Consider the following 19,308-nt stretch of genomic DNA (forward strand, 5'->3'; position numbering starts at 1 on the left):
CATGCGGGAAGAAGACGCTCAGCAATACTACAATTTTACTGTTGATCTCTAATAGCCATCAGCAGGCTATTAAAAGATTACTGACAGGCTTACAAGTCTCTTTGGTTGTCATGACAAATAGTCGGTGACACCCACCTGTTTGGAAAGAGCTCAACCCATGATTTTTCTCCATACAATCCCCCGCTACACCACAACTTTAAAGCATGTTGGGGTACACAAAGGGGTTAAATCTTACCCATTTCCTTGTATAAAGGAAAAGCCTACAAAGTCATATACAAATGAGCTGAAAAGAGTGAAACTACAGCACTTAGGGAGTCTGTAAACACCCACTAGAGCCCTCAGACTATTTAGCTTAAAGAGAACCCGTCATGCAAAATAACCCCCCTAAACTAAATATATTTTCATAAACTGCCATTAGAGAGCATTGCCTCTATCCCTTCATTGTCCCTCTACATGCCTGTAAACCTAAGCAATGAGGTCCTAAAGCTGTATGCAAATGACCTGTGAAATGTCCAATGAAGCATTAGCATATTCAAGCTGTCCACTTTATTCATGAGTGGGAGGCACAGCCATGCCCCCAGTGCATGACTGACAGCCTGTATAATGATGTGAGGCTGTATAATGATGTGCTTCCTGGTGCTGGTGGCCACGCCCCCTGCAGCCTGTGTGTGCATGTGTGTGTGTGTTTAGGAGAGATACAGCAGCTCCAGGCATCCATGTTACAGCAGAACATGTCAGATTCATGTGTAGCTGATGTCTGTGTCTCTCACCTGTATATTAGGAGGATGCAGCACACACACTAGCCATGCTTTACTATACATTATACACAGACATGAGCAGGGGGAGGAGAGGGGAGGGGTGACATCACTGCCTCTGACCATGTGACCAGCCTCATTTACTTGATAAAAAATAGATGATTTTACAATGAATAATGTATGAAATAACTAGATAAAGGCTGGGATGGGATCCTTGTGAGCTGCTCCAACAGGTAGTAGTGACAGGACTAGTGACACAGACCTGATGACAGGTGTCCTTTAATCATAAAAGTTAATTTTAGAAGGAAGGCGGCCATGGATAACAAATATAAGAAGATTATCACAGTCATGGTGCCTGGCTCTATGAGTAACTGTCCCTGGTTTATTATGATGGTTTTTGATGGTAAAACTTCTAAGCAACTAGGCTTCTTGTGATAAAAGTTTCTGTGCATTTCTGTGAGGTGATTTTTCAATATTATTATAAAGCTGTCATTACCAATCTATACAACATAAGGTGATCAGAATGGACTAAACAAGAGCAAATTATTACCCAACTGTGTACAGCAACATATATAATGGAAACCTAATTCTATTAATAATGATATGTTACCTCTGGACGAACCGGGTCTTCAATGCCCACCACAGCAATACAAGTGAGGTCTGACAATATGTCAGCTTCATTATCCCAATCCGGTTCACTGCCTGCTGGGAAGTCACGATATGCCAAACAGATAGTACGAAGTCCATCACATGCCATTGGCTCAATAACTTTTTTAACCATCTCATCCCGGTCTCTGCTTTTAAATGCACATACTTCGCTACCTTGATCCAGAATTTTTGTACATCTATATCGAAATAACAGGTCATTAGTAAAAAAAAGCAAAAGCAGTTATGCCTCAGATTTTTAGGATATTCTTTCTACTTACTTGCGTAAAATGATTTCAGAGGCGCCCTTGCTGTACATGCGGAAACCACCTCCAGGCTCACTGAGTACTGTGCTCATGGATTTGCGCACCGAATTAAATGTGTATACTTTATAGAGCTTTTCTTCAGGAATCTCATTACGGACTGCTTGGTAATCCTGCTTCAGGTCCAAAACAAATCCCAGTAGCGCACATTCAGTCTTATTTCCCACTTGTCTTGGAAGTCCACCTTCTTTTTCTGGGGGCTAGAAATTGATTAGAAAAGATTAATAAAATGCAAGTTCAAACATAATGAGTGGAATTACATGCAACAACCCACTTAACAGATAAAGTATTATTTGAAATCTGTTGGAGAGTCAATCATGTGTAGTGATACTATTGACTAGCAGGAAAGGATTTTGATAGATTTGCTGACCATCTAATGTGTATTAGCGCTACTCAATCCTCCTCTGAAAGCAGTTGGAGTTGAACTGTCACATCAGTGAATTCTGATATACAAATTCACTGCTCAGCCAAATGCATTGGTGTATAAAAATAAAAAGCAAGCCATACAATCTCTTTCACTAAACACACTTTTTGTTCAAGATTTGGCTTTTTCTTACCAGGATTTTTGATGTATACGCTGAATTAATAGATATTCCATTGACTAAAAGGTCTAATATTTTGGGGTTAAGAGCTTCAGGGTCAGGAATTTGTCTATAGTGGGTACCACCCACATATGCTTGAACCACTGTCATACGATTCATTGTTAATGTGCCTGTCTTGTCAGAACATATAGCTGTAGCATTTCCCATAGTTTCACATGCATCCAGGTGACGTACAAGGTTATTGTCTTTCATCATTTTCTGGAGAAAAAAAAAAACATAAGAAAAACAGGTAGCTTTAATTATACCTGGAAGCCAAGAGACACTATAGCAGAGACGACATCATCCCTTCACTAGAGATAGAGATAACTGTGACACACCTCTCTCCCGGCAGATCGCTAGTGAAAAATGTAGTTGCAAATATACAAGTAAGCAGCAGCAGGGAGTGTGCAGACATTATACATAGACTATCAGTGAGCAGTCGTCATTCCTTATAGTACAGCATCAAGACAGCGTTTCCACTTTAATTAAAGTTTACAAAATCCCCTAATAAACTAAAGTAGAAAAATGTTTTACAGCACATCCCCCTACACAGATAAGAAAAATAAGTGATATGAATGTGCTTTAAGGGGTACTGTTTGCAAATCATTTGTTCTGCTTCATCCTTGATATTGGCCACAGGTATTAAATACTTTCAGAGGAGAGAAAATAAACATAAAATAAAACAGACGTTTCTCACCTTCACAGAGTAAGCGAGTGATATGGTAACTGCCAGGGGCAGGCCCTCAGGAACAGCCACTACCAGCACTGTGACGCCAATTATAAAAAACTTAACAAAATACTGTATGTAGATAGGCGTACACTCTGCAAGCCATGGGCGACCCAATACTCCAAAGGTGTAAATCACAAAGTACAGCACCAGAATGATCACAGTGATTGCAGACATGATAAGGCCTGTTAACAAGACAGAATTTGTGAGAGACTTTCTAAGATTGTCACTACTGTATCCTGTAGCTAACCATCCAAATCAATTCATTATTCCATAGATGTTAAAGCATATATACATATAATATAAAAAGTGAACCGACCACTGGATGTTTTGGTCTACTAAAACCTTCCTCCGCAGTGTATACAAGCGTGTAAATTCCACAACCATATATTATATACATATATACACACACACGGCAGAGGAAGGTTGTGCAAGACCAAAATGTCCAGTGATTGGTTCCCACTGAAATAAATATATTTTGAAACCTCAAAAAACTGAATATATTGCATTGATCTGTGAGTGGCATAGATTAGACCGAATTGTGGCTTTGTTGTTTTTGACAAATTGGGGAATTCATCTATATACTATTGAACTACAAAGGTGTAAAAGTCTATAATAAATACTGGGTAACGTGTTTGAGATAGATAGCAAAAATTTTGGGGAACAAAGAAAAGGCGACTATTAACAGGACAAACAAAAGAAATATCACTGGAAGTCTGGTCTGTATCAGGACAGGTCTTTTATGGAGGAACATAAAACCTCTGTAAAGATAGCACCTGCTTTTCCAATCTGCACAGCTAATCGGGTAAGCTTTCCCTGCAGGACAGACTTCTCCTTCTTCGGAACTTTGACCACTTTCTTTTCTTTTTCTTCACTTTCTATGCCTTCCTCACTCTTGAGGGGTTGGATCTCTAAGGCCACACCATCCTGAGCTTTTGCTAAAAACAAAACAGAAAAATAAAATTGGAGGGCAAAACCATGAGATTGAATAAGAGGGAGATCGACAAATCAAGACAATGCAGACAAAAAAAGCAACACAGGAACATAATACCACTAGACTACAAGACAACCAATGGAAAAGTCATTGCATAAGAAAGTAACAGGAAAAATAATTTCAAGACAGGTAAATATGAATTTATGTGAGGAGAAAGAAGGAGAGAGAAAAATAAAGCAAAAGGCTAGTTGTTCAATAAAGATAAACTGGGTTCAAATACATCAGTCAGTTACAGTCAGCTGTACTATGCCTAAACCAAACTCAAATGATGCCTAAAGTTGTGCACTGGTCCAGCATCCATAGGAAGGCAAGTAATATCAAAAAATATCCAGTGTCGCCCCTGGAACGCAAAACTGTTTCCATAAGAGTCTATTGTATTGTTTTTTATTGGAGGGGCAGAGATTGGTGAACAAGCTCTGGGAGGGAAAAAGGGATATTAAAATATCTAGTTAAAGTCTGTCTTCCTATACATTTCTCATATAAAACTTAAAATTTATATATATGCCTGTTCAAATATTTAGACCCGGATACTGATATTAATAGGCTAGAAACAAAATTTAGAATTTAAACAATGGTGGTAAACTAGGCACATCTAAGTCTATCCTGAGATGCTACTCTACTTTCTTTGCTACCACCTTGACAAGTAACAATTTAATACTTTTGAAAAAGAATGTTGCAGTAGCTTATATTGGCAAAACAGGCTAACAACACTGTCACTGTCAAATACATAGTAAAAGTTGCTTTTGGAATACTGGGTGAGGGCTTGAAAAATGCCTTCAATCAGAAAGCAATACAGTAAGTGGATTGTGCATACAGCTGGAATCATTACTTTTATTTGCCTACAACCAAATATTTATATCACCACAGATTTCTATTTACTGGTGTACAGTAAATTGATGGCTTTTCTTCTAATTTACATTTACATTTTGTTTGCATGCTATAAAAAATTTTGGTAAATAAGTTGAAAATGACAAAAGACATGGGTGATCCATCTCACCTTTTTTATATATTTACAAATTTTTTCTCTCACCTTTTTTCAGAGAATTTGCAAATCTAAAAATGCCAGCAATAGGTTCTATAATTTATATGTATTTCTATCTTTTTTTTTTTTTTCCGTTTGCAGTATATTAGACTACTAGTAGACGAATAGTGCCTGTGGTTTCATATAAAGTAAAGACCAGGAAATATGTACATACATCAAAATCTTCTCATTCAAAATGTATGTAGCACCAATGCAAAAAATATCAATTTCTGTAGGCTAATGCAAAAACTTTGGTTGATTTCCTAAACTCTGAATTAGTCATATATGTCTTTTTTACATATAAGAGAGGGATGCATATTATGGGTAAGTTAAATTACTATGTTACCCTCACCGCCAACTATGACTCAAGGAATCAGTGGAGTTGTCTAGTGGATGGGATATGGGAGTTGGGATGGTATTCTCAGGACAACTATAACAGAAATGATTGTTTTGCATGTATATACCTCTGCAAAGGTGATAATCTGTCATCCAATGATTAATATGATATACATTTTGAAAACCAAATAAAAATTACCGTTATAATAAAAAATAAAATATATATATATATATATACTTTTGAAGTGAAAAGGCAGACAGGACACGGGGTGTATAAACACTAAAGGACAAGACAGACGTCTACTACTGACTTCTAGTACAAATCAAGTGCTACAGACAACAAAACAAGAAAAGTGCTGCTGGTCTAGCTCTGCAGATGTGAAAGAGTGAGACTCAAAAGACGAAAAGGATTTTGCCCCTGCAAGCAGTTAACTTTGAAGATTTTAAGTTTTAAGAATTCTAGTCTACTTTTGCAATCCCATTTAACCTCCTTGCGCCAATACCAATAGCAAAGCAATAATATTTAAGCTAGCGGGAATGCTATTTACTGTGAATGCACTGTGAATATACTCTAAAAGACACGTTTTTAGGATCAGTATAGTAAACCTTGGATTACTAAAAATACATAATTTAAGACATCAAATATTAGAAACATCTCCAAGGTATCCAGGCGTAGGGCTTATTCACACAGGTGTTTTTGACATCAGTATGCTAACAGTTTTTTTGCAGATAGCATACTGACCCATTGATTTCAATAGGTCTGATACATGTCAGTTTTTTCACACTATTCTTTTCTCACATGCAGACGAAGGTTGTCCATTAAAGTCAATCGATCCGCAAAAAAATACAGATGACGCATGCATGACATCCATATGCGGTCCGTTTTTTCTGAAATGCTGCTAGGCAACCAGCTGGGAAGGGCAAAATGTGAAAAAGGGGAGATGTGGGGAAAAAAACAAAAACAAGACATATGGAGGTGAAAAAAACTGATGTGGATACAATAAGGACTGCACACGTCCGCATTTTTTGCAGGCACGCAATAGACACGGCCATCTAAGTGAGCCCTTAGTCTTTTCCTTTTGACTGGACTAAAGTGGATGTTAGCTTTAGCTTCCAGTATTTGCAAAAAGCCGGGTAATTAAAAGAGAATGTGTTACTACTAATGTGTTTTCTTACCCGTTTTTACTTTTCCACAATAGATTATGGGGGCTTCCATATTACATAAGCACTATTAAATAGATTTAGTGATTGTTTAAAGAAAATCAACCACTTTATGGTTGTAGTATCTAAAGCAAACATCCCTACCAGTCAGCGTTTAGATGCTGTTGCAAGGTCATATCTTCATTAGACATAAAAGCTCTTGATTTTGCCAGAAAACATCTTAAAATTATGCAAATTAGGCACGCTTACAGCATACATTAGAATCCAGCCACCTCCTCCTCTTCCCGAGAGCTGTGCGACATCACCGTCTCATGGGAAGGCGAGGTGGATTTTAATACATGCTGGAGGCGTGCGTAATTAGAAGCCAAGCAGAGCGCTCAGAGCACCATGTGACATACACAGGAGCGCCAGCGCCTAATTTTAAAAGAAGTTTTTTGGATAAATCAAGTGGTTTTATGTCTAACGAAGATATGATCCTACAATACTATCTAAACACCAACTAGTAGGTATGTTTGCTTTAAACACTACCTTACTAAGTGGTTGATTTCCTTTAAAGCAGCTTCATGGACATAGGCAGCAATAGTTTGGAGCCGGTTCATTAAGGTCTATGGAGAGTGTTTTCTAGACTTGATCTATGCAGATAATATTCATCTATTGTTAGAAGTGGATGCAATAATGTATTCAAGTGTTAAGTCATCTTGATGGCAGATGACTGCTGTATAAAAAAAACCCTACTGAATTAGCAAGGGTCAGTGTACATTAAAACCTACTACTCAGAGTGAAAATTGCAGAATATATTGAGTTTTATTAATGAAAAAAATATAGTAAAAAATGTTTTTAAACAATTACTGAAAAATATTTCTAACATAAAATCTGGTTGAAAAGCTTTTTGATTGACACCTTTCCTTTAATTTCTGGATGCTAATGAAGGTATTAATGCATGCGGGGCTTTAATCTTTAAAAGGCTACAGATACTGTTATCTTGTAAAAACAATACTTAAAAATAAACAAATATTCGTAAATTTATAGAGAGTATGCAGGCACAGGGCAGAAACACCCTGTGCCGGCCCACTCTGCCTGCGGCCCCACCCCTCCACGTACGCAGGAAACTGCCGTAGAAGCACTGGTAAATCTCTCCCTACATGTTTATGAGCCAGAAGCTAGAGATAAAATCTTTCATATACCTAAACATTTTAACAGACTTCCAAAAATATCAGACACTGAAAAATGCAACAAGATCATACTCAGCTGAAAGCTTTGCAGGTAAGTAAAGGTGAAGTTGCTCACATGAGGTGAACAGAATGTGAAAGATTGGGTGAGCTGCCCCTGTGAGAGGAAGGGGGGTTGTGAAGAGATAAAATGGTTACCTTTGTTGCGATTTTCTGGAGGTCCTTGTTTTTTACCTGTTTAGATATAGAAAAAAAAAAAAAAAAACAGAAAAAAAAGAAAAAAAAAAGGAGGAGGGATTCTGGTCACTTTGACTGTATGAAAGAGGAGGATCATACCCCCCACTGCAGAAATGTAATGAGTAACGCACTGTTGGGAACTAAATGTTAGAGCAGCAGAAAGATGGTCAGATTAAAGTGTCAAAAATATCTCAGGGATAGTGGTAAAAGAGAACAGAATCAGTAGAAAAGCCTGCAGGAAAGTAGGATCTTTCAACTTTTATAGGAACAGGATGATAAGATGTCAAGAAATGACGACACTTATTAAGCTGGAGAGAGAAACAAAGTGCTAAGACAATACAAAACTGGCAAATTGAAGCAAGAACAGTAATTGTTACATGTTAGATAAAGAACTGGGAGAAGATGGGACAAAAAGGGGGAAAAAGATGTTATTGTAGGGTAAAATGTTGGTAAGATGCTAGTGATTGACAAGAACAAGATATAAATGATAGGTTAGAAGAGTGAGTAAAAAAACAGGGAGACATGAATTTACAAAAGGTAACATAAAAGAAAAAGATTCATATGTACAGAACAAAATCAAAGTATAAGGGTTTAAAATATGGCAACTTTGTATTTCTAAGTAGCAAGACACCTTTCCAAAGTAGAAAAAGGATCCAAGATCATGCAAATTCATTGGACCTTTAGAACTGCAGTCAATGTGAAGAATAGAAGCCCAATAAAATATCTAATAACGTACAGAAATCAGACACATTGGGCTTCGTATTAAGTTAAACAAAAATACATGAGATGCAAAAAAAAAAAAAAAAAATTGAAGAAGTGAAACTAAAATAGAAGTAATTTCAGAATAACAAGAAAATAAACACTAGAAATTAAAAATCTCTGCAGACCATCTTTAAATAAAAAAACAAAAACAAACAAGCTCCGTTTCATAAAATAAGCAAAAGAGTCAGAGACCCACATGTTAAGGGAATCCGTCACATTGAAAATACAATCCAATCTGCAGCCAGTATATAGTAGATCAGAAGATTGATATTTTATTTAGTAGTAAAAGATTAAACTCTGCTTCTCTATGATCCTATAGTGACTGACAACCTTCCCTGTACGACAGTGCATACAGAGACATTTAATGCCAAGAACTGCCCAGAGACTGAACTTTATTCTCCACTAAAAATGTCTTGCCAACTTTCAGCAAAAAAAATTTATATTGTTTATTTAGTGCAAGGCTATACAATTTTCCAAAATACTTTCTGTATCAATCTATGCTTACCGTCATTGAATAAGAAGCTTCATTATTTAATTCCTATGAGTGGTCAGTGTGATGTCACACAGGTGCTTGTTAATGTCACAGAGTATTTAGAGCTGTGATATGTACATGCAACTGTTTGACATCACATGACCATTGGCTCATATACATCTACATGAAGTAAACAATAAAACTTCCTGTTGAATGACAGCATACAGAGAACTAGAAAACCATTATGAATGGATACAAAAAGGTATATAGGAAAATTGTATAAGTTTTCATTACTTAAAATTAATCATTTGCTGAAAGTGGAACACCTTTCAGAAGATATGTCACGTTTGCTTAGCACCATTCATTAAAAATGTCTATTCTAAGGCTTAATTAGTATCTTTATCATTTAGCTACTGAGGAAGCCCCAAAATATTGTAGGTTCATGATCTCACAGAAAAATCTACACACCACTTTCTGCCAGATAATTACCTTTCTTGGATTTTTTTTCTTCATCTCCTCCTTCATTTGCACCCAAAAGTGTAAAAATGATGCCTGTTTGAGAGTTGATGCCTACAGCTGTAACAACCATTCTTCCAGACCCTTCCATCACATGAGTGCCTATACAAAACATAAACAGCAGTATAAGATAGCTTCCCATCCAACTCTGTGATACTCCAACTTAAAAATGACTTCTTACCAGAGAGCAGCATTGGATCCTTTTCAAGAGATTTTTTCACTTGATCACTTTCTCCAGTTAGTGAGCTTTCATCAATTTTCAGGTCATTACCTTGGATCAAGATCCCATCGGCTGGTAGGAGATCCCCTGGTGACAAAGGTAACAAATAGTTAACATTGCAATCAATAACACAGAGAGTCAAAGAAAAAGTGCATTAGTCTTGGTTATAAGCAGGGTTTTTTTTTACCATATTTTATTTGTGCAATATCCCCAACAACCAGTTCTGCAACAGGAATCTGAATGACTTGTCCTTTTCGAATAACTGTGAACTTCTGTTCCTGCTCAATTCGACTCTGAAGGCCACGGAACTGTTTCTCTTTGCTCCAATCATTGAAAGCGGTTACCAGAACTACAATAATGACTGAGAACAAGATGGCTGCTCCCTCAATCCAACCAGCTTGTGCTTCTCCCTCATCCTCCACTCCTCCTGCTGCTTCCCCGCATGCTGTTGACAAAATAATGACACGTGAAAAAAGCACTGTATGTTGAGAGACAAATATACAACATGCACTTTATAATGGAAAAAAAAAAAGTTTAAAAACCAAAAAGAAATCTCACTGCAGTTAGTCACTTTATGTAGATAAAATAAACCAAGACAATTTTACATAATATGCAGTGTAAGTTTATATATATCATATGATTATGCTCAACATTCATTCAGTGGGAATAGGTGTTTTGGATTTGCACACTAAAACCTGTGTGTCACTCTGAATGCATTGATCTCTGCTGCCAATTTGGATATTAACAACTACGCGCACCTGGACGTTATAGTACGTCCCTGCGGGAAGATACTTCCCGCACGAGGACGTTCTATAATGTCCCACTTCTGGCACCAGCTCATTCATGCGTCCGCATGCTCAGACAGTTTACACTGCTCTACAATAAGTTGGTATTGTAGAGCAGTGTTTTGGACTTGAATCAGTGATCAGAGCATCAAGTAAAAAAAAGTTAAAAGCAGTAAAGTATAAACATTAGAATAAATAAAAGAAATACATAAAAATATAAGCCCCTAAAATGTCACTTTCCCATACAAACACTTAATAAAGTATAAAAAACACAATTCCACAAAAAACGGCAATGCTGTTTACGTCACGGTGTGCACCAGGCCAGCATAGCTCATGGACGCTGCCCGCTGTTACAGCAGAGAGAAGAAAGAAATGTAGAAACGGGGAGCTTCGTGGGTGCCGGAAGGGGATTGTGTAAGTTTATTTTTTATGTGCTGGGCAAACTGGGGGCTCGCTGGCTATATACTACAGTGTCACTTAGATTGTTAAATTATTTTTACAGGTCTCCTAGGTGTTCAATTAAAATTTTATAGTGTTGTGTAGAAACACTGTACAGCCATAAGCCTTTTTGGAAATGATGCACCTTTTCACACCTATATTTGGGGATCATCTGCCATTCTTCCTTGCAGATCATTTCCAGTTCCCTCAGGTTGGATGGTGAACACTCTCCGAAGATGCTCAATTGGGTTTAGGTCAGGGCTCTGTCTGGGACAGTCAAGAATGGTCAGAGAGTTGTTCTAAATCCACTGCTTTGCTATTTTATATGTGTGCTTAGGGTCATTGTCTTGTTGGAATGTGAATCTTTGGCCCAGTCTGAGGTCCAGACCTTTCATCCATGATATCTCTGTACTTGGCCGCATTCATCTTTCCTTCAATTGCAACCAGTTGTCCTGTTCCTGCATCTGAAAATCCCCGCCATAGCAAGATGCTGCCACGACCATGTTTCACTGTTGGGATTGTATCGCCACACATACTGCTTACAATTAACACCTACAATTTCAATCTTTGTATCATCAGACCAGAGAATATTATTTCTCATTGTCTGGGAGTCCTTCATGTGTCTTTTGTACAAACTGTAAGTGGGCTTTCATATGTCTTGCACGGGGGAGAGGCTTCTGTCGGCACACTCTGCCATAAAGACCCGACTGGTGGAGGTTGCGATAGTTGACTTTGTAAAAACTTTCTGCCATCTTCCTACTGCATCTCAGCCACAGTGATTTTAGGGTTCTTCTTTACCTCTCTCATCAAGGCTCTTCTCCCACAATTACTCAGTTTGGCTGGACGGCCAGGTTGAGGAAGAGTTGTGGTAGTCCAAAACTTCTTCAATTTAAGGTTTATGGAAGCCACTGTGCTCTTAGCAGCCTTAAAGGAAACCTACCACTTGTAGTGGCAGGTTTCCGATGGAAATACCGGGCACCAGCTCAGGGTGAGCTGGTGCCGGAGCTTATTTTAGTTAGTGTTTTAAACCGCGGTATCGCGGTTTAAAACACTTTTTAAACTTTATAGCCGGCGCAGGCAGGTACGCGCTCGGCGCTTACCATGCGAGCGGCTCTCATTCACTTCCTATGTAGCCGCGCGCACGGTAAGCGCCGAGCGCGTACCTCCCTGTGCCGGCTATATAGTTTAAAAAGTGTTTTAAACCGCGATACCGCGGTTTAAAACACTAACTAAAATAAGCTCCGGCACCAGCTCAGCCTGAGCTGGTGCCCGGTATTTCCATCGGAAACCTGCCACTACAAGTGGTAGGTTTCCTTTAAGTGCTGCAGAAATTCTGTTGTAACCTTGGCCAGATCTGTGCCTTGCCACAATTCTGTCTTTGAGCTACTTTGGCAGTTCCTTCGATCTCATGACTCTCATATGCACTGTGAGCTGTGAGGTCTTATATAGACAGCTGTGTGCCTTTCCTAATCAATTCCAATCAGTTTAATTAAACACAGTCGGACTCCATTGAAGGAGTAGAACCATCTCAAGGAGGATCAGAAGAAAATGTACAGAATGAGCATTAAATATAAGTGTCACAGCATTACTTGTATTGTGATGAATAAATTAAGGAAAAACCTATATAGGGAAACTTATTGAGAGTCCACATGGGGAATCATATACACGGCCATTCCATTTACAGATTATAAGTTGCTTCGGAAGAAGCCTATTTTATGGAGAATCATTTTAATTGAAAATACTGTGCATTGAAAAACAACATGTACATCATAAGCGCTGATATTATTGACAAGTTTCTAATAAAACTAACAATCTGTATGAAACAGAGCATCATAAGAGCACAGTTTATGAAAATACCTTGATATGTTAGGAACAAATGAAAAAGGAAACCACAATATAAGTGAAGGGGGGTGACAAGGACTAACGAAAGTGAAAAGGTAAAGAGGACTAGGTATCAGTAGCTAAGTATCTCCTGAAGAAAGCAGGACGTCATGGTTGCTGAGGTCCAAAATATAGACCAGGTAGACAAAACTTTATGAAAGGTACTTAATCATTATCTAAAGCCGTGAGCTCTTCCATTCTCATGACAAGGTTGAGACAATCAACAAATTCTGCTCTAGATGTGGCTAAATAGACCTCTTGATGACGTGGAATAATCGTACGGACTGGACTTAGAAAATGTTGGAGTACTTACTTAGCTTTCGTTATAGAGTATGGAAATAGCGACAATACACATAACTCTGGAGAATGAGAGATAACTTTCCCACTTACTTTAGTGTATAGGACCCAGATCGCCTCCCTAAACTGTTTGATTGAATGACATTTCCACCAGGGAAAGAAGCATATTTTATATTCCCATTAAGCAGTCCCCTATTATAAAACCCACCTTTAAGAATGGTTACCCATACTTTATTTATAATACTGACCAAGTGTTTAAAAAAAAAATAAAAAAAAAATTTAAAAACCACATATATATGCCCATTTCCTCTAAGTCCTCCGGGAAATCCTTCAGAGTTGGGTTCTCATGTGGATGAATAATGATCTGCTGTTGTTAAGGTTGATGTATATGCGTTTCCCCTGTAATTCTTCTGGGAAGATCCTTCCGGGCTGGGTCCCCGTGTGGAAGAATAAAGAATTGATGTTACCAATGAGACTACATTTCAGTTGGGCCTGCTCAGTGTACAATTTTAGGATTTTATGTATTCATTTATATATTGACTTTTTATGTATATTTTTGTTTTCCTCTGTAATTCCTCTGCAAAAAAAAACTTCTAGTAACCCTCATTCCCCAGACTCTCGATAAGTTTCCCTATCTAGTTTTTTTCTTAATGTATTCATCAGGATATCCTGTTCACTTGAACTTGAAATGAAAAAAGGGGAATTAGTGTTTATCCTTGTTATATTAGCCTGACAAAGTGATAACCTTTTTATCAAATGTATAAATAAAAGCTGGATGTTATTTTTGGAACAGAGTTCCTGTCATCCTGAGTGAAGTTCCTAGGCACCAAAACAAAGTCTGGAACATATTGAGCCTGTTTGGCGAGTGATTCACGTTGCTAGTCTTGGCACGCTGGGAGCATGGGAGACCGAGGCAACATCAGGCAAGAGACATGAATTCACGCCCCTTGCGAGCAGTCACCTCCCTCTCCCAGCATGGTAGAGGGAGGTGGTGACGACATGTATAATTAGATGCCCGGAGCGCCGGATATCTTGTCCCCGTGATCTGTGCTGCTAATTATAAGTTTATTTTCTAGGTGCTCCCGGGGTGTCAAGACAGCGCCGGGATCAAGATAAAGAGGAGCAGAGGCGAGGTTCTTGCAGTGATCGATGTCATTTACATATTTTGGCAGTCCAACGTACAACTAGGTACAGTCTTAAACCCCTCATACCGACATATCTTTACGTTACATGTCGGCTCCCCATATATAGAGAGGGCTCATGGGCTGAGCCCTAACCATACAGGGTGGGCCTTTGCTACATATTGCAAACAGTTACCGGTAACACCCGCATTTGTGCCTTTTTTTGTGGGCTTGGATTTCACGGATTTCACTGTGAACCCATATGACAGATCTTCTTCGTTCTTTGAAGGAGTGGTTAACTGCTGGGCATATAATGGAATGAAAGCCATTCAGAGCAGATTTGCATTGTCAAATTGTACAAGCTATAATTTATTACTATTTTAACGTGGACTTATAGGGGCTTATTTTTTGCAGGATGAGATGCACCTTTCTAGTACATAATTTTGGGGCATCTACAGTATAGCTTATTGATGACATTTTATTAACTCTTCATTGGTGGAAGAAATCGTCCATTTCTGGTAAGATTTTATTGCCTTTTTTAACCATATCATAAAAGTAATGTTATTTTTATTCTACTGGTTGCCACGATTACAAAAAATACCTACATTTATGTGGATTTTAAATTTTTTCCCCAATTTTACTGACTAAAATTAATTTGGAGAAAATCTTGTTAATTTTAGCGTCACCATATTTTTAGAGGCATAACTATTATTTTTCCACAGACAAATCTGTTTCTGGGCTTATTTTTTGCTGTATGAGTTGTTCTTTTTAGCGGTCTTATTTTGGAATGTAACTTTTTTAAAACTCTTTTTAGAGCATTTTTGAAAAAAAAATTATCAATAAAAAATTAATTTCTGAACGTTTGTTTTTTTTTTTTTGTTTTTTTTTAACAACGTTCACCATGCGGGTCCAATAACAATTCTGTTTTATTATACAGATTGTTACGGACGCGGCAATAGGCATTTGACACCGTTCCACATAAAAGGTTGGTATATAAAATGAGACTGCTGGGAATAGGAGAAAATCTGTGTATTTGGGTAAGTAATTGGCTTAGTGATAGAAAACAGAGTAATCGATAGTGATAGAATACAGAATAATCATTAATGGCACATTCTCAGATTGGGTTGATGTTACCAGTGGAGTGCCACAGGGGTCAGTATTGGGGCCACTTCTTTTTAATATTTTTATTAATGACCTTGTAGTGGGTGTACACAGTCAAGTTTCAATATTTGCAGATGATACTAAGCTGTGTAAAGTAATAAATACTGAGGTCGATAGTTTAGCATTACAGAGGGATTTGTGGAAGCTTGAGGGATGGGCAGAGAAATGGTTGATGAGGTTTAATGTAGATAAATGTAAAGTTATGTACTTGGGCCATGGAAACAAAAAGTATAATTATGTTCTAAACAGTCAATTAGTTAGTAAAACTGAAGCTGAAAAGGACTTGGGGGTATTGGTGGATGGTAAACTTAATTTTAGTGACCAGAGCCAGGAGGCTGCTGCTAAAGCAAATAAAATAATGGGATGTATCAAGAGAGGAATAGATTCTCATGATAAAGACATAGTTTTGCCCTTATACAAATCCCTGGTCAGACCACACATGGAATATTGTGTACAGTTTTGGGCACCAGTGTATAAAAAAGATATAGTAGAACTGGAACGGGTGCAGAGGAGAGCAACCAGGATTATTAGGGGAATGAGGGAACTAGAATACACTGACAGATTAAAAAAGTTGGGATTATTCAGTTTAGAAAAAAGACGACTGAGGGGAGACCTCATTACAATGTACAAATACCTGAACGGACAGTACAAGGACCTCTCCAAAGATCTTTTTATACCTCGGCCTGTGACCAGGACAAGGGGGCATCCTCTACGCCTAGAGGAGAGGCGATTCTACCATCAACATAGACAAAGGTTCTTTACTGTAAGAGCAGTGAGACTGTGGAACTCTCTGCCGCAGGAGGTTGTTATGGCGGACTCTATGTACATGTTCAAGAGAGGCCTGGATGCCTTTCTGGAAAGAAAAAATATCACGGGGTATGGGGATAAAACATTTATTTAATTCTTAAAGGTTGGACTTGATGGACTTGCGTCTCCTTCCAGCCTTATATACTATGATACTATGAATACCAAATATGTAAGGGCTTTTTATGTATTTGTGTTTTTTTATACTTTAAGTGCTTGTATTGAAATGTGTAATTTTAGGGGGTTACTCGAGTATAAGCCGACCCGAGAATAAGCCAAGACTCCTAATTTTAACACCAAAAACTGGGGAAAACTATTTACTCGAGTATAAGCTGAGGGTGGGAAATGCATTGGTCACAGCCCCCCCCCCAGTATATAGCCAGCAAGCCTCCAGTAGTATAAAGCTAGCCAGCTCCCAGTAGTATATAGAAAGCTTGCCCCCAAGGAGTATACAGCCACCCCCTAGTAGTATACAGCCAGCCAGCCCCCAGTAGTATACAGCCAGCCCCCAGTAGTATACAGCCAGCCAGCCCCCAGTAGTATACAGCCACCCCCTAGTAGTATACAGCCAGCCAGCCCCCAGTAGTATACAGCCAGCCAGCCCCCAGTAGTATACAGCCAGCCAGCCCCCAGTAGTATACAGCCAGCCAGCCCCTAGCAGGCGCATACTATAACGCGGCCCCTGCTGATGTCATAGTATGTGCCGGCCTGAAGATAACATGGCTGCGTCCATGCCGGCAGTTAAAGAAGACAGAAGAAAATAGAGAAGCCATGCGGAAGAAAGAAGACGAGCCAAGCCGACATCAGGGAGCTGCGTGGAGCATCGGAATGCCAGAGGGTAAGTATATAATTTTTTTTTTTAATAGACTCGTGTATAAGCCGAAGTGACATTTTTCAGCACACTTTTTGTGCTGAAAAACTCGGCTTATACACAAGTATATACGGTATATTCTATTAATTTACTTTAATAATGTTTTAACCTTATTTTTTACTAATTTTACTTTATAAAAACTTTTACTTGAACCAACGATGCTCTGATTGCTGGTTCCAGTCCAAGACACTGCAATACAATGCTAATGTATTGTAGTGCAGTGTAAACTGTCTGGCATGCAGAAGGGATCTGAATACAGAAGACATCGGGCAGCCCAGGGGCACTTGGCAGACCTTGGGGCTGCCCTGAAGAGGATCGTATCCCCTGTTAAGTGGCAAGGGTGGTCTGTTAAGGCATGAAAGTGGCATGTAGGGATTTAACACTCGCGATTGGAGATCCCTTCAATCCGGGTGTTGGAGCGCGGTGTCCACTGTGATATACAACAGACACACGCTGCATCTGGTGACGGCTCCGCTCGCCGATGGATAATAGCAAGTCCCGATGCAGGTAGCATCTTCCCACAAGGGCATACTATTACACCCAGGTGCGGGAAGGAGGTAAACCACTTGAATAACCCCTTTATGGTTCATCCCACAGCATTGACCTGACCTTTAACTGTACAAGCTCTCTAGTTCCAGAAATACTCTTAATTGATGAATAATCCATTCATAAGCTACAATTGGGGTACACTGTGCCTTGGGTACAGGGGGGCACTGAGACTCCATGGGCCAATATGAAATTAATAGTGAAACTAATAAATAACACATAAAAATATGTTACCAGCTTGTTATTTTACAAAGGGAAATCATCGTTAGATCCATTGTAGACATTGGTCATTCTTTGGAGATCCTTTGTGGATAGATTGATCAATTATTGCTGCTTGCCAGGGCACCAAACTTATTACACCATTAAGTTCTGTTTTTATCCCATGAATTTTATCAAGCTGTCATTTTTTGCATTGTATGTATATGTCTGCTTATTGTATGTTACCTTTTTGTATGAGAACACCTTTGTTTGTGAGCACTATCCTTTTTGATATTATAAATTTAATTTATGAAGGGCTTCCCAGTATTCTAAAGATTCCATGAACTTAGGTAACTTCTGAGTCTCTTCTAACTTAATTGCTTAACTAGTGAGTGTAATATTGTATGTGGGCACAATCTAAAGGTAAGTATCAGCCATATAGATTGTCCTCTCTCATTCTCCTCACCTGTAGGGGAGGATCTTGCTTCTTTCAGATATTTTCCAGAATCGCCAATAAAACAGCTTTATAAACTCAGCAAATAGTACAGGAGCCGCGTCATCTGACCTCCTCCGATCAGTAATATATGCACACCCCCCTTGGCTAATTGATATGCATAACTCGTCTCCACTGCAGTTCCTCGGCCTCCCGTGACATCAGCCAGCTTGTAAAAAATCTCAAGAACTAGACCCTTGCGCAGCCACCAGTGTGACTGCGCAAGGGACAAGTTCTTGTTCCAGGGCAAGATTTCTTACAAGATGGCAGACGTTACAGGAGGCCATGGAACTGCAACGGAGACAAGTTATGCAAATAAATAAGCTGGGGGGGGGGGGGGTGCATAAATTACTGAGCAGAGGAGCTTAGATGACCGGACCCGGAGCCCCTACAGTACTATTTTCTAAGGTTATAAAGTTCTTTTATCGACGATTCTGGAGCCTAGAAACTAGCTGAAAGCAGCAAGATCATATCCTACAGGTAAGGACTATGAGTTATAGGACAGTCTAAGACCCCTAAAGTGGTGATAGATGTCCTTTAAAGCAATTTGCCCATGAAAGGAAGTTCTCAAATTAACCTCCTATTGATGTTTACATAATAAAAATAAATTTTAACTCCTTACTGCACAATTGTTCTCAGTTTTATTACTGTTTTAGTGGTTTTTCTGTCTACTATTTTTAGGGTCGGTATGATCCCGGTGATACCAAATTTATATAGGTTCTATAATGTTTTTTTTTATAACCTTTTTTATTGGGAAATATAGGCAGGTACATATGACAAATATCATCTACATT

The 19,308-nt window shown here is 38.7% G+C and overlaps 1 protein-coding gene across 5 annotated transcripts in view; it reads right to left on the reverse strand.

Annotated features, from left to right (window-relative positions):
* Positions 1 to 19,308, reverse strand: part of ATP2B4 (ATPase plasma membrane Ca2+ transporting 4) — a 240,537-nt gene that overhangs the window by 88,987 nt on the left and 132,242 nt on the right. For 3 of the 5 annotated variants that reach the window (XM_072137311.1, XM_072137307.1, XM_072137309.1), the window contains exons 4-12: positions 10,107 to 10,364; positions 9,881 to 10,006; positions 9,673 to 9,801; positions 7,911 to 7,946; positions 3,808 to 3,969; positions 3,002 to 3,216; positions 2,281 to 2,523; positions 1,682 to 1,923; positions 1,366 to 1,600 (exon numbers count right to left, since the gene is read on the reverse strand). In XM_072137311.1, coding sequence (XP_071993412.1) covers positions 1,366 to 1,600; positions 1,682 to 1,923; positions 2,281 to 2,523; positions 3,002 to 3,216; positions 3,808 to 3,969; positions 7,911 to 7,946; positions 9,673 to 9,801; positions 9,881 to 10,006; positions 10,107 to 10,364 — 1,646 coding nt within the window. The remainder of the gene's footprint in view (positions 1 to 1,365; positions 1,601 to 1,681; positions 1,924 to 2,280; positions 2,524 to 3,001; positions 3,217 to 3,807; positions 3,970 to 7,910; positions 7,947 to 9,672; positions 9,802 to 9,880; positions 10,007 to 10,106; positions 10,365 to 19,308) is intronic. The other 2 variants (XM_072137308.1, XM_072137310.1) reach the window with 1 other exon arrangement.

This window comes from Engystomops pustulosus, chromosome 2, assembly GCF_040894005.1.
Source record: "Engystomops pustulosus chromosome 2, aEngPut4.maternal, whole genome shotgun sequence".
NCBI classification, from domain to species: Eukaryota; Metazoa; Chordata; class Amphibia; order Anura; family Leptodactylidae; genus Engystomops; species Engystomops pustulosus.